This window comes from Apodemus sylvaticus, chromosome 19 (assembly GCF_947179515.1).
Source record: "Apodemus sylvaticus chromosome 19, mApoSyl1.1, whole genome shotgun sequence".
Taxonomy (NCBI): Eukaryota; Metazoa; Chordata; class Mammalia; order Rodentia; family Muridae; genus Apodemus; species Apodemus sylvaticus.
In genome coordinates this window covers 28,978,820-28,994,034 of record NC_067490.1, presented here as the reverse complement: position 1 = coordinate 28,994,034, position 15,215 = coordinate 28,978,820, and the positions used below count along the sequence as shown (strand labels likewise).

General features: G+C 47.8%; 1 protein-coding gene across 1 annotated transcript in view; it reads left to right on the top strand.

The window, feature by feature from the left end:
• The first annotated feature begins 7,798 nt into the window (after positions 1-7,798).
• Positions 7,799-15,215, top strand: part of Sh3rf3 (SH3 domain containing ring finger 3) — a 330,906-nt gene continuing 323,489 nt past the window's right edge. The window contains 1 exon segment of the mRNA XM_052162973.1: positions 7,799-9,551. Coding sequence (XP_052018933.1) covers positions 8,997-9,551 — 555 coding nt within the window. The 5' untranslated portion in view covers positions 7,799-8,996.

The window sequence follows — 15,215 nt, the reverse complement described above, 5'->3', positions numbered from 1 at the left end:
ATTTAAAAATACTTTGGCCATTCAGCTAGGCTCTTCTCTGACTAGATCATAACTTAAAATAACCCATTTATTCTAATCTACATTGTGCTGTGTGGCTAGTTACCTGTGAATCTCCTGTTCCTGGCACTATCCCAGAATCCTTTCTGCCTACAGGAAGTCCTGCCTCTTATTTCCAGTCTATGCTATAGGTCATCAACCTTATTATTGACAGATACAACATCCATACAGACGCTATTTTCTCCACAAGTGACAGTCTCAAGTTTCATGCTGTGCCTCTATGATCACCTTGGTTGCTGTTTATGATTCTTGTGAGGAACATCAAATATACAAGTTCCCTGAGCTGGACTTTAAGAAATGCCTCTGAGACCCTTCCTCACCCACAACCCCCTTTAAACAATGATCACATTCATCCCCTCCCCCAACTCCTTCAAGATCCACGCCTCTTTCCTACCCACGCAAGTTTGTAAGTCTGTGTTCTCTTTTCCCTGACACCCATCCATTCCATTTCCTGCCACCCATACATTCACGGAAGTGTGGCCTTCCACTGGACTGTGGTTGATCTATGTCCTCAAAGCTACTGTTCTCATTGCTAGCAGCTGTTGGTTGCCAATAGCTTCAGGGGTTAGCGGTGGTAACTTCCTGTCTACCTCCCCTCTCCATGCTGAAATTTTGTCTGGATTGAGCTTGTATTGTGTGCTTGTGCAAGTTTTTACAACCGCGGCGAGTTGGTGTGTGTAGCCTCCCTGTTGTGTCTAGAGGATAGTTTCTTGTGTTCACTCACTGTCTCTGCCTCTTATGGCCTTTCCCCCATGATCTCTGAGGCCTGGAAGGAAGGCTGCGAGATACTCATTCTCTTTATGACCTTTGATCTGCTGTAGGCTTCTATGTTAACCACCATCAACTGCAAACAGAAGTGCCTCTCGGAAGCTACCAAATGCCAATAGCGCCTCAGCCAATGGCGGGAATTTGTGTCCATCCCCTTCTAGACACACACTGGGATTTTGTCTGGCTTAAGCTTGCACGCGTCTTGTGCACACTGTCACAACTGCTGTTGAGTTCATATGTGTACCTGACCTGATGTATTCTGCAAACCCTGTTTTCTTAAAGTTATCTATCATTCCTGCCTCCAACAAGAAGAAACCTGAGCCTGTGTGTGTGTCTGTGTGTGTGTGTGTGTGTGTGTGTGTATTCCCAACTAGGGTTCCCAGCACATCATAGTCTCATGCTTTCTGTGTGTTGACCAGCTGAAGTGAGACCCTTTTCTTAATAACAGTTCTGAGGAAACTCTGAGACAGCGTCCCTTGTCCTAGAGTTCCCCTGGGATGTCCACTGAAGGACATGTTAAAAACAAACAGCCAGGCAGTGGTGGTGCACACCTTTAATCCCAGCACTTGGGAGGCAGAGGCAGGCAGATTTCTGAGTTCAAGGCCAGCCTGATCTACAGAGTGAGTTCCAGGACACCCAGGGCTACACAGAGAAACCCTGTCTTGAAAAACCAAACCAAATCAAACCAAACCAAACCAAACCAAACCAAACCAACCAACCAAACAAAAAAACCCTAAAAAACCAAACAAAAACCAACCAACCAACCAACCAACCAACTAAACCTGGAAATACCTTATATGGTAAGAAAGACCTATGTATTTAACTACAGCTCAGAATAAAAACACTCTCAGCAAAATCAGAATTCTAATCTTGCCTCGGGAAGATGCAAATATCTCATCCATGAAAAGATTCAGTTTCTCTTTCTCATGAGATTGATTAGTCTGCATTAGCTTCCCATATCTCTCATAAAATATTTCCCATTTCTTTGCTAGGTATCATACCAGTATTGTTAATGATCGACAATCTCCCTGTAATGGTTAGAGATCTGCTTCTGTCAAGGCACAGATTCATATATTAAATATCATTTAATGTCAATTACGGTGTGGTTATTCTGGAAGCTTTTTAATATTGTTTTCATGCATCCTGCTTATGACTATAATTTAAATCAGGGGTTTTCTTTATTGTGTTAAATGTCTTATCAGCACAGTGCTCCACCACAATAGCTGTACTGTGCGTGAAAGTTTAAGTGTTTTTAACATCCTGAGCCAAACTTAAGTGAAAATGGTTATATCTCTAGAACAAAGGAGAGAATTTATTATAAATCTTTTGGAGATTGCAGAAGAAAATGCAAGCAATTTCGGGATCATTTTTAACACTCAGAAAGGCTTTGGGATATTTTTTCCACAGTGCTATGGAGACTGTGGTTGGTAGCAAGCATCAACCCCGTGACAGTAAAATGTGTGTTTGTTACAGCGGAATAAATGGCAATTGTTTGTTAAGATATCCTGGCTTAAAAACAGCAAAATGACTCGTTGTTCAAATTCATGTTAAAAAATCTTCCTTGTTTTTTTTTTTTCCTGTTTTGATTCCCCTGCCTAATCAGATGAATCTTGGAACCTCTTTAGAATTTTCCAAGACTTTCCTATTAGAGGGGTTGGTCCCAAAGCCCTGCAGAGGGAGACATGGAGGGTGTGACCATTTACCAAGGGCACTCATGGTGTCCCCGCAGTGTGGCAGTCCACCTTGCTACTGTCAATCTGTGAAAGATGGCGCAGATGCCCAGTGCATGTTTGGCTGGCCTGATTCAGCCTTCCTCCAGGAGGAAGTCTCCTTTCAGGCTGCCTTCAGCTCAGGGGCCTTACCAGGTGGTGCTGTCTGAGCTCACCAAGGCACACTCAGCCATTGGTCTGAGGAGGCAAGGAAGGAAGGACTGGCCAGCCTCAGCTACCTGCTCTGCAGATCTCACGACAACAGTGGGACACTGGACCCATCTGCACTTTCCTTTGGGAGGACGACTGCTGTGTGTTCTGAATGGTCTGTTCTGAGACAGGCCAACTAAACAAATATAGAGTCTCAGGGAAGGGGCTGGGGAGGCTGTGGAAAGGATTCTGGACCTCAAGAGGTAATAGAGGCAGTGGCTTTTGTAAAGCCACAAAGAAAGGCCATCTGGGCCTGCCCTGCCTCCTTCCTATCCTTAGTAGCGGGCATGTTCTGCTTCTTCTTCCTCACATAAAAAAGTCCTGTTCTTCCATTCCTTGCAGCCTGGCCTACACAGTAAAGAGGAAGTACCCCAGCCAGGCAGCACCCCTCCCGGATAGCACTCACAGCTTAGGTAGTCAGTGGACTGGGAATGTAGCTCAGTAGTAAAGGTCTTGCCAATAATGCATCATGCTCTGGATTCAATTTACACACTCTCCTGCACACGCACATGCATGCACATATGTATACATATAGACATACACGCACATGCATGCGCACACGTAACCACCCACACATTCACACATACATGGACATACACACACCCACATGCTCATATGCACACGTTCACATCTCAATGTCGACTACCAAAACTGAACAACTTGCAAAATGAAATCTCCAACCCTTGTACATTGCATTGTAACTTGACCTTAAAACTTCTATTTTGCAAACTTGAGAACTTCCCTATGTCACCAGAATAATATTTGGATAACACCAAGACACATCTGTAAGCCATTTTATACCCCAAAGATGGAGTATTCTAAGCAAGTGCGACTGATAAGACCCCCCCCCCCCAGTGCCAGCTAGCTCTTCCCCTCCTGTCCTTAGCTTATCAAATGGAAAGATTCTCTTGCAATTTTCTGAGAGGAAACCCTGGCTTCTTTCCCCCTTCAAGTTCCATCTATCACCTTCAGGGAAATTACTCCCAGATTCACACCCCACCCTGACCTCCCTCCAGAGCTGTGTGTGTGACTCATATCCCTAACTGTCAGACTTCTGCACCTCCTCACCCTCCTGAAATCCCAAACCTGGTTCCAAAATAAAACTCATTTTATGGCCCCTTTAGCTGGTCCCTCTGGACTTTTTTTGGGGGTCAACAGTAATCCTCTTGCATCTGATAATTGACCTGGAAGTAATACATTGTGTGTGTTATTGTATGTATTCAGCAAGCATCTACTGAGTGCACAGCACTCTGTGTATAAAAGTGGAGAGGTTACAAACCAGAATCAAAGCCTGAAATAACTCAGGTTAAGGACAGGGAGACAAATCCCCGTGACAGACGGAAAGGAAGGACACAGCCAGGATGCTAAGACCATTCACAGTTTGCCGGGTTGGGGAAGGAGATAACACATTGAGGGTACACCATTTGCTCTCCATTTCACATTCCGCTGCTGTGCCAGAAGCACATCCCAAGAGGAGGTTTGGAGATCAAATAGCTAGCTCGGAAGGAACACTGAAGGCTTTCAGTAGGCATGTAACAGGGGCCTAGAGAGGGGACAGTATGAGATCAATAGATCTATGAAGCCAGGCATGGTGGCACACATAAGAAGGAGGATTGTGGGTTCGAGGCCAGCATGGGCTACATGATATGCTGGAGTATGAAGGTCGAAGAACCTAGAGTTTTGATGTCCAAGGGCTGGATGAGGACATTTTTTAGGAGAGAAGGGATGAACCATCCTATTCTCTCCTTCTAAATAGGGGACCCAAGGCGACTGGACGGTGCCGCGCACATGGAGGTATAAACTACTCACGTCTGCTGCCACCTTTCAGGTGTCTCCTGTGGAATCACCCTCAGACACACAGAGAACTAAGCCGTTACCGCAGCGCTAAGTAATTCTCCATCCATCTAAATTAACTACCATACTCACAATTAACAAGGCGAAGCAACCATTTCCTTCCAATATGTTATCCAACTGCAGGGATTTCCAAGACCTCAGACCTCTAAGGAGATGAAATGTCTAATCATTGCTTCTGTAGAAGCTACACCGGCCCTGGGCTTCCTGTATCCAGGAAGCCAATTCTACTCGCTACTGTGCTCTCATGAAATCATATGGCTAAGTGGGGGAGCAATACACCCAAGAAATGCTGTTTATCAATCAATCAATCAATCAATCAATCAATCAAGTAGAACACTTGGATGTCTTTCCAGCAGAAGGCCAAAGGAGTACTGCTGTTTTTTAACATGGTGACCGCTGTCTCAGTTGGGTGCTTTTCTTGGTCTCTGGTTGGTAATCAAACAGGGATCAACTAGAATTCTCAGCTGCAAAAGACAAATAGCAGCTTGGGATGATTTCAGAGAAAGAAACTGTTTTGAAAAAGTGGAGAAAGCTATATGATCAATAAAGCCAACGGAGCGATAGAGGCTACAGCTGAGTTTGTCACCAGTCACGGATGGCCTGGAGATGCCAGTTTGCCCCTGCTTGGAGATGCTGCAATGCTTCTGCAATCAAGCAGGTATCATAGCTCCTGCCACTGCGGGCCACCTGCCTTGTGACGTCTGTGGCTCTGGAGGCTGCATCTAACCCACTCTTGCCACTCGTCAGAAACATGGCTGATTGGGGACATATCTTTTGATTGGCTGGGCCTAAGTCACATCTCCCCTCTTTCACTGGAAAAATAAATTCCTGTCTAGCACCAAGTGGAGCATGTAAGAAACGAGGTGTTGGGGTTTTGGTAGCCAAAAGCTGCCCAGCTGCCCCACCCCACTGCCTTTAAGCGTTCCCTTCTTGGACAGTTGCTTTCTGCCTCTGCTAGCTCTGTGGGTCACACGCCAGCTTCCTTACCCCTTTGTCATTAATTAATTTCTGGTTCCCAGAATTGGAACGAATCTTGCAAATGAGGTCTGACAAGTCCGAGGTCTGGTGGGACTCTTTCTTCCATATTACAGCCTGTAACCTTACATTCAGGCATCCGAGGACTTCATGGTTGTCCTCTGCTGCCGATGCTATCCAGATGACACTTGTTGGCTCACAGTATTCTGGTGGTTGACTGAATTCCCAGCTATTTTTATATGAATGGCTGTAAAGTCAGCTCGTCCGTCATTCACTCACATACTTGGCTTATTGAACATGAGAAACTTTAGCCAAGTCACTTAAGACTGTATTTGTAATGCTTCAACTATCTAGGCTACACCCTTGATCAAGTTCCTTTCTGGACTATTCTGGGATACTTCAACCAGAACTTGCAAACTGGAGGTCTTTGGGCTAATTTAGTCACATAATTATTTTGGTTAACTTTGGGAACAGAATTATCTGTCGACTGTTGAGCATAGTTATAAGAAGTAAGGCCTGCAACTCTCTTAAAAGGCAGGAAGATATCACAATACTTGGCATTGTTTCTTCAGAACAGTGATTGAGAGATTGTCACCGAGGAGCCATTTTCTCTTGGGAAGGCGCAGGTAGCACATCACAGACCCTACCAAGTGTTGTTGGCAGAATCTAGCTGCTGAACTGATTTGCATGCCCCGTTCAGCCAGTTTTGCAACTGGGGCTGAGTGCTTTGGGAGTTGGCTGTGGTAGGTGCTGTGGTAAGTGTGGGGGCACAGGAAATCCGGGCACTGTGGGGTCCAGTAGCTTTGCATTGTACATAATGAGTTGTACACAATGAGGGACTCAGAGGACAGACATGTCCTGGGCTCTCAGAATGGACATCTATTTTGCTTTCCCAGATGCTCATTCCAGGAACCTATACCCCTCTTCTGTGCAGCTGCCAAGGGTGCTGCCGGATTTCATACGATCTTGCTTCTTTCTGTAGACACCACCTCAGAGGACGGCCGCTAGCTCAGGCTAGGGAACAGGATTTTCAGACTTCTAGTAAGCCCATCAAAGTGTCAGATGCCCATCTTGTCAGTGGCTGATGCTAGGTGCATGCTATATTGCTGGATCCAGTACAAGCTTTGGTCATATTTTCTGTCATGTGGTGCCTGAAGCCACCACATACAAAGGGAAGAACAAGGTTTAGGAGAATCTGTCTGCACTAATCTGCTCCAGCTCTTAGCCTGCGGTCCCATCAGATTGCTTTTATTTTGCACCTTTTAAAATTCTTCTAAGGTTTGTTTCTCTCTTGCACCCAAAAGTACCCAGGCCAAATGGCTTTGTTCTCTGCTAGTCTCCCGCTGTGCCTGAGGGGGGTCTGCACACTCTCCCTTTCCTGGGTCCTGATTGGCACTCATAAATCAAGCATTCTGGAGCCTCTCACCAATTCTCCTTGGGAGTTCCACGGCAAAAGTGGAAGAGCAAGTCAGTCACCTCCTTAACCCCTTCATAAACTAGACAGACAATTGCATCTTATACCCTTGCCAATACTTATGTAAATGATACAGAGATCGGCTGGGACAACTCTCTGCTCCTGGAAATTTCCAGGGACTAGCAGCCTGCTAGGAACTCGGGATATCTGGAATCCGGGTGCCAAATACTACATTCAAATCATTTCTGGATGGGGAGATCAAGTCACTCTTTCAATCATTTTAATGAATATTTACTAAGCACCAGGTGTGGAAGATACTACTACACTGTAAGGGACACATGACTTAAGGCAACCGCTCTACTACCATGTGGTCTTTACGCATTTGGGTCCCGTGGACACAAACAAACATCTAATTTAACGGCTTCATAATAATGAGACCCATTTTTCTTTCATGTGTAATGAAGTTAAAGCAATTATTTCACAGAGTTGTTAAGAGCATTAAAACAATGCAGATATTACGTTGGCTTTTAAGTAGCGAGGAAAAGTGACATTCAGCTTCACAAACCACAGAGCAGCCCAACCGGCAGGAGGGGCATCCACACCACTTTGGATGCTTGCCCTGGCCGGCATCTCCCAGCTGTGCATCATCCAGCTTGCTGGATCTTTGCCTGAGCGGGGCTCGAGAGCGTTGGGAACACGAGGGGGCCACCAGGGGGCAGCACACGGCAAGAAATCTGGTACGCAGACCGCAGCCCACCGCCAAACTTCCCTGCTGCTCCGGGTCCTCGTACGTACTTCCGTCGCTCTGACGCTCCCAGAAACCCGGGCATCGGGAAGGAGCGCAAATTCCCCCTCTTTTGAGCCTCACGAGGATTTTCTGGAGCTGGGTTCATCAGAGCTCACCAGAGCGGGCGCTGGAGTCTTTACCGCGCCGCCAGGGGCGCGGCGCTCGGCCAGGGTGTGCTGGCGCGTGGGCGGCGGCGTCAGTCCCAGATCGGTGATTCTGGAGAGGGCAGCCGGCCTCCCGAAGGAGTAGTCGCGGCCCCCGGCAGTCCCCACCACCCCGCCATCTCCAGCGCCTTCCCCTCTCGCATCAAGGGATACCCCCCGCACCTATACCCACAGCTGTCACTTGTGCATGCTGGCAGGAGAGGGGACACAAGCAAGAGTGCTCCCTGGAGTCGTCCAGAAGGATGCCTGGGCGTCGGATGCGTCCTCTGGCTGCTCTCCAGCGCTGGCTAAGAAAGCAGTCGGGATGATGCTCCCAAACTTTCCTTCGCGGAGGCGTTGAGAAGAAACGTCCCTTCCTGAAGCTCGCGGAGAACCCAGAGTCTGGCATCCAGAGGGGACCAGCAGGGCCAAGCCTGCCGCAGGGGGAAGTTCTCCGGAGCCCCGGAGGTGGCTTAAAGGGAGAAGCTCCAAGGCAGGAGAGGCGTCCCGCTTCCCAGCACCCCCGCAGTGACTGTGACCTCCGCGCCCCCCCACCCCCCGCACACGTGCCCGCGGCTCAGGGACGAGGTCCAGCTGGGCTAGTTGAGCAAGGCGGCGGCGCTCTGGCAGTCCGAGGGCGCATGGAGGCGCCGAGGGGGGCGGTGCGGCTCGCCTGCGGCGCGGGGGAGCGCGCACGCCGCGCCCCGGTCTCCCCGGGGACCCGGCCGGCCTCTCCCTGCACTCCCCGCTGCCGGGCTCCGGGGCGCGGGCGGCGCGGCGGCACAGGTGTAGCCCGCAGTGGCCGGGCGCGCGCGTAGGAGGGCCGATTCGGCTCGGCTGCTGGAGTTGCCCGGGGGTTCCGGAACTCCGGGTGTCTGCCTCCCGGGCAGGCTCGGCGTGTCACTTTGCAAATCGTGGAGGCCAGCGCCTCGAGCTGTCAGCGCGCTCTGCGCGGGGACCGAACCCTGTTTATTGACTCCGGCCGCCCGGGCTGGACGCAAATGCCCGCTCTCCTCGGCGGGCCGGGCTCTAGTTGCTGGGCTTAGGCGGCTCGCTGGGCCCGCGCTGGCGCCTCCCCCATGCTGCTTGGGGCGTCCTGGCTGTGCGCGTCCAAGGCGGCGGCCACCGCAGCTCGGGACGAGGGTGAAGACAGACAGGGTGAGCAGCAGAGAGGGGCCCAGGCGAGGACTGAAGAGGATATGGACGAGTCATCGCTGCTGGATTTGCTGGAATGCTCCGTGTGCCTGGAGCGTCTGGACACCACGGCCAAGGTGTTGCCATGCCAGCACACCTTCTGCCGACGCTGTCTGGAGAGCATCGTGTGCTCGCGCCACGAGCTACGCTGTCCCGAGTGCCGCATCCTGGTGGGCTGCGGTGTGGACGAGCTGCCCGCCAACATACTGCTAGTGCGCCTGCTGGATGGCATCCGCCAGAGGCCCCGCACGGGTGCCAGCCCCGGGAGCAGCCCTCCCGCGCGCCCGGGCCCGGGTACGTTCCCAGCACTCGCAGGCAGGGCTGGAGGGGCGACAGGCAGTCCCCCGCGTTCTCCAGTTTTTCTCTCAGCGGCGGCGGCAGGCAGCTCTACCTCCAGTTTGTGCGACGTGGCGACTAATAGGAGCTTGCCAGTGGCTAAGGTAAGAATGTACCCCAGTGACATGGCGCCACTGTGTAGGAATGTGGATGCTTGTGCGCACCTGGGATGTACGAGTAGTTGTGATTAGAAGAGGGACTAGCCTTGGCTTCACAGTGGCCCACTTGTTTGTTTTATTCTTCTTTAACAACTTCTCTGTTTTCCAGGGATTCTGGTTGCCTGTCAGTTCCTACTTTACCAGTTCTTGGCTATGTCCCATCACAGCATCCCTCCCACCCGCATCCTTACTTCAAACTTCTTGTGGGCACCTTAAGTCGCTTTCCAGGCACATGCGCAGAGTGCTTACAGCTGCTCCCAAGAACTTGATCATCCGTGAGGCAACACCCATCTTCTCATTAGGTGGACATGTCATCTGTCCCGCTGCTCTCTACCACTTCCGCTTTTGACTAGGCCGCCTGAGCTTGTCCATCCGTCCGTCCGTCCGCACATCCATCCATCTTGAACTTTGATCACCCTCCCAATTTCCCAGAAACAACCATCGTCTGCCACACCTCCTCAGTTCTGTTCTTCCTTCTCAGGTCACCAACTGGGGACATATTGCCTAATGGTTCACTGGTTCTGGTCGCTGACCAGGAGTTAGCAGTCTCTTGCTTGCTGAGCTGTGGAGGACAGGGAGAGGGCCAAGTGGGTGGACACTGCCCGGAGAATGTCTAGAGCTGCCCCAGAAAGAAGGGCTTCACCCCAAATCTTCAGGAACGCTAACTTTGTCTTCTGTGTGGACTTGGCATTCTCTAGCCTGGGCGGTGGGCTCTTAAGCAAGGCTGCTTCCCCAGGTGGACAGTTGTTTTTAATTTTCCTTATTACATTTTACACAACTGCATTATATAGACTTTGCTACATAGTTTGGGACCATCAGTCTTAAATACTGTCTCTGTGTGGTTTCTTAAAGTCATGGTTAAGCCCGGCCTTGATGCTAATTGAAAAACTATTGGAATTACCTGGCTCTTACATAATTAATTATATTATTCTGTTTGTTTTGTCTCTGTTGGAGGACGTGTTGTGGATGGCTGAATTTGAGTTTTCTGTGGATCAGGAAGAGAGGGTGGGCCCTCTTAGGATGGTCACTGAAGGATCAAAGTTGAAATTTGGCTCTTAATTGTGATTAAATCCAGCTGTATGCTCCATCAGGAGTTCAGAAACTTTTCTTTCTTGCCCATGTTGCTTTTAATCTAACGTCAGGATTAAAGACTTTTATTTGCAAGATTTGTTTGTTGCTTCTTCCTGCTTCAGTAATTACATGACTTTTAGAACTATGATTCTGGTGAGAAGCTTGGGCCTTTTGAAGGCCGCTTACAGATGAGGGTCCAGTTCACCTTGAGGAGTTGTAGTTGGCCTGGAGCTTACAGAAGCATCTGGTAGAGGAAAAGGCACAGTCTCGGACTGCTCCTGGAACTAATTCTGTTCAGAGCATTCTTTAGAACTTGTCTGTCCACAAGGTGGGAGCTAATAGCTTTAGCATGAGTACTTGAGTGTGAGGAATTTACGTTTGGACTTGACGATCTGGAGACTCTAGTTGATTCTGTGGGCCACATTCTCCATGATGTCCGCACTTCTGGGAGTTTGAGAACATGTTTTCTTCTTGTCATGTCAACCAGAGTGCAGCCTTTCTCTCAAAGTTGTCTCAAAAGGTCCATGTTCAGGTTCTGGGGGGAGCCAGAATTAAATCCAGTGTTAACCGGCTCCTGTTCAGAAAGCTAAGTAGCAGAGGCAGAGGTTGTGATATCTGCAGTTTTTGTTCTTTCATTTTCAGTAGCCATTGGGTTTCTTCTTGGTCAGCTGGAAGCCTTCTTTGCTTCTGCCACACTATCCCTTTGGGGTGACCACTGTGGGTCTTGATGAGCAGTCTAGGGGACAGTGATGGATGTGACAGGAGGCAGGGACTGAAACCGCATGTTATGCAGGCTAGAGCCACCTGTAAGCCAAGAAGGTAGAGTCCAGCTAAAAATGGGCTCTTGGTATGCTAGTGTCCCTGTATTGATGGTTTTAGGTGACGCTGAGTTCTGGATATTCCTGCATATTGTTTAATAAGCAGATACCCATTCCATCATTTTAACAAACAACAATATGACCTAATAGTAGCCATAAACATTGCATTTCTCCTTTCTTGGTTAGAAGCCTCTCAGATCTTTGGGGCTATAGGAGATATGTAAACTTTTAAGGTGTATAGATTATAGACAACTATCTATATAGCTTACCTATGATCTTAATTTAGTTGCAGCTGAATTTGGGAACTATGTTAGGTATAGAATGTTCTGAGGTTTTCTGTTTGGTTTCATTTTGCAGGTCCCAAAATACAAGCTTTGGAGGAGGGTTTGGTTGGCTTCAGCACTTCTGGAGTCCCCTACCTGATAAGCAGGGCCTCTTAACTGTTCTCACACAAATGATTTGAGATGAGGGTTTTTTTTTTTTTTTTTAATCAGCTACTGATGCTCCCTCTAGAAATTTGTACCAAGTTAGGCGTGCCCGTTACATAGTTTGGGGTCATCAATCACTTCATCTTCCAGTAAATACTGTCTCTGTGTGGTTTCTTAAAGTGATGTTTAAGTCTGGCTTGGATGATAAGACTGTTGAAATTACTTGAGCTGATTCTAGCATAATTAATTATAGTATTCTATTCATTATGTTATTTATGTCGTTATAATCAATATATTATATAATTAATGTGTGCTGACTTTCTCAACTTGACTTTATTGTTTTGAAACTTTTGTGAGGGAACTCTTTAATATCCCAAACTATTATCAATTGGGTTTTATTAGGGCAGTCTAAGAGTTGCCTTGGGGCTGGGGATGTAGCTTGCTGGTACCAGAACATGTTTAGTGTACCAGAGATTCCATCCATAACAATCCAATAAACAGTGTGAGGTAGACAGACAAGGATTCTGTCAAAAGGCTATCATGGCTTCAAGCTGAGTAACTTGGAGATTAGGATTTTAATACGAAGGATTTAATAAAGACTTAAGTATGTGGCGATTCCTACGCTAACATGTGTTTTTATTTTTGAATGTTCTTTGTCTTTATTTGGTGTATGGAGAACCTATCGACTAGTTATATCACCAGTCTCTTGTTATGACCTGGCCCAAGGAAGTGGGGGAGAGAGCTGCTCTTAGCTCTTGGGAGGCCCTTACAGGCACTGGCTGCTGTTTCTGCCGCACTCCAGGAGGTTTGAGACTAAATGTATTTTCACAGACTAAAGGACTGTGGAAAGTTTGACAGGGCTTTTGATGACACAAAAGTAGGCTCAGTAGTTAATTAGTTTGTTTATATTGTGTCTCCCCACCTGCCCCTCCCCTTCCTCTGTGCTGAGCTGGAACATGTATGGGCCTTATCCATGGCTGCATATGCATATGTATATGTATATGTATATGCATATGCATATGTATGGGCCTTGATCATCCATGGCTGCATATATATAGGCCTCATCCATGCTAGCCAGGTACCTTGCCATTGAGTTTCACCACGAACCTGTGTTGTGTATCTTTTTGGTTTGTCATTGTTGTTGTTGTTGTTGGTGGTGGTGGTGGTGGTGGTGGTAGTCTTGCTTAAAACAGGGTCTCATGAAGCCAAGATTGGCCTTGAATTGACAATGTATCGAAGCATCATTTTGATCTCACCTTCTTGCTATCTCTCACTTCCTGAGTACACTTGGATTCTGAGAGCCTACAGGGTAGCAGACAGCTGGTGACCTGAGAGGATACAGTACTTCAGACACAGCAATGTTTGCTGCTTGTTTTTTTTAACTGGTGGTTATTAGTGAATAATCTAAATCACCATCCACTTCACACGTATTGTGTGCCATCCCTTACCGCATATTTTGCCTGTTTTTGTTTACATGTTTTGAGACATAGTTTAACTATATGGTCCATACGAGCCTTGAACTCTTAATCTGTCTGCCTCGGCTTCCAGAGTTCTGGTGTTGTGAGGCATGTGCTCCTACACGCCGGCTTTCTGTCCTTTACCACAGCTCTGTGAAGTAGCTAGTTAATTGAATACTGGGGAGATGAACTTTGGGTTGGGTGTGTAACTGGATTTAAGGTTAGAGGAATCTTCTTATTCCATGACAAACTGGCTAACTGATGGACATGGTTCCAAACAGCAGTAGCACTGACCTCATTGTCTGGTTCACCTCAAATGAAGGTAACAGACAAATGCTCTCCAAGCTTACGGCTGCTATTTTTTTTAATTTTTTTAAATTTATTGATATATTTATTTACATTTCAAATGATTTCCCCTTTTCTGGACCCCCACTCCCCAAAAGTCCCATCAGTCCCCTTCCCTCCCCCTGTTTTCCCACCCAACCCTTCCCACTTCCCTGTTCTGATTTTGCTCTATACTGCTTCACTGAGTTTTTCCAGAACAAGGGGCCACTCCTCCATTCTTCCTATACCTCATTTGATCTGTGGATTATGTTTTGGGTATTCCAGTTTTCTAGGTTAATATCCACTTATTAGCAGCCCTATTTATAATTGCCAGAAGTTGGAAAGAACCCAGATATCCCTCAACAGAAGAGTGGATGCAAAAAATGTGGTATATATACACAATGGAGTACTATTCAGCCATTAGAAACAATGAATTCATGAAATTCTTAGACAAATGGATGGAGCTGGAGAACATCATACTAAGTGAGGTAACCCAGACTCAAAAGATGAATCATGGTATGCACTCACTAATAACCTAGAATAACGGCTGCTATTTTATAGATGTGGGAGGAGTCGTAGAGCATTATAGTGGCAGGGATGTCCCCTCACCTGTTATGGTTTGAGCATAGGTGACAGGTAGCTCTGTGCAGTGGTTTGACAGCTCAAGAGGGGTTGCAGGGGTCTGGCAGACCAACCAGTTCCCAGGAGTCACACGTGTCCACCCTGCTTTGCAACTGTGCCATTTTTATCTCCAGTCCCAAACTAGCTTTTGAGAAAGGCAGTAGCTGCAGGTGGCACCTCAGGGTAACCACAGCTAGATACAGAGGACAATAGAAAGGTTCTCTAAGTATACAAAGTGTGGCTTCCACACCTTCATACACTTCCCCTGGCATCTTGGGACTGGTGCTGCAGTGTGGCTGGGGCCTTACCTCTTACCGTCCTCTCCGGACCTGAAGCCCAGGACCTCCCCTGGGCCTTGTAGGAGTCCTTACTGAAGGAGAGGGAGGGAAAGGGACTCTGTGGGACTAGAGTGGCACAGAGGTCAGGAGCTCTAGCACAATATTTTTACCTCCCTTACTTAATTACAACCTGTCTGCGAGCAAGTAGGTTACCCATGGTTTTCCTCCTGGGGACCCTGAAGGGATCCAGTGGACTCTGCTAGTGAGTCCATCGTATATGGGATACTAAGTTAAGGGTGTGTGTGGAGAACTATTTGCGCATGTGAACAGGTAGGGCTGTATGTGTACATGCATGCATGTGTGGGTGTGTGTGCGCCTGTGTGTATGAGCGTGTATCCATGTGTGTATGTGTGTGTGTGTGTATGTTTGTGTGTATCTGTGTGTGTGTGTGGTGCCATACTTTGCTTTTAGATTCAAAGTCATCCTGTCTTACAGAGATTGGATCATGGAACATCACTGAACATAGAAGCCCGGTGGTTATTGGAGTGTGTTTCGCGTTTTACACAGCTCCATCTAGGTTTTATGTCTTATCACAGACAGTGGCCCTGATCTT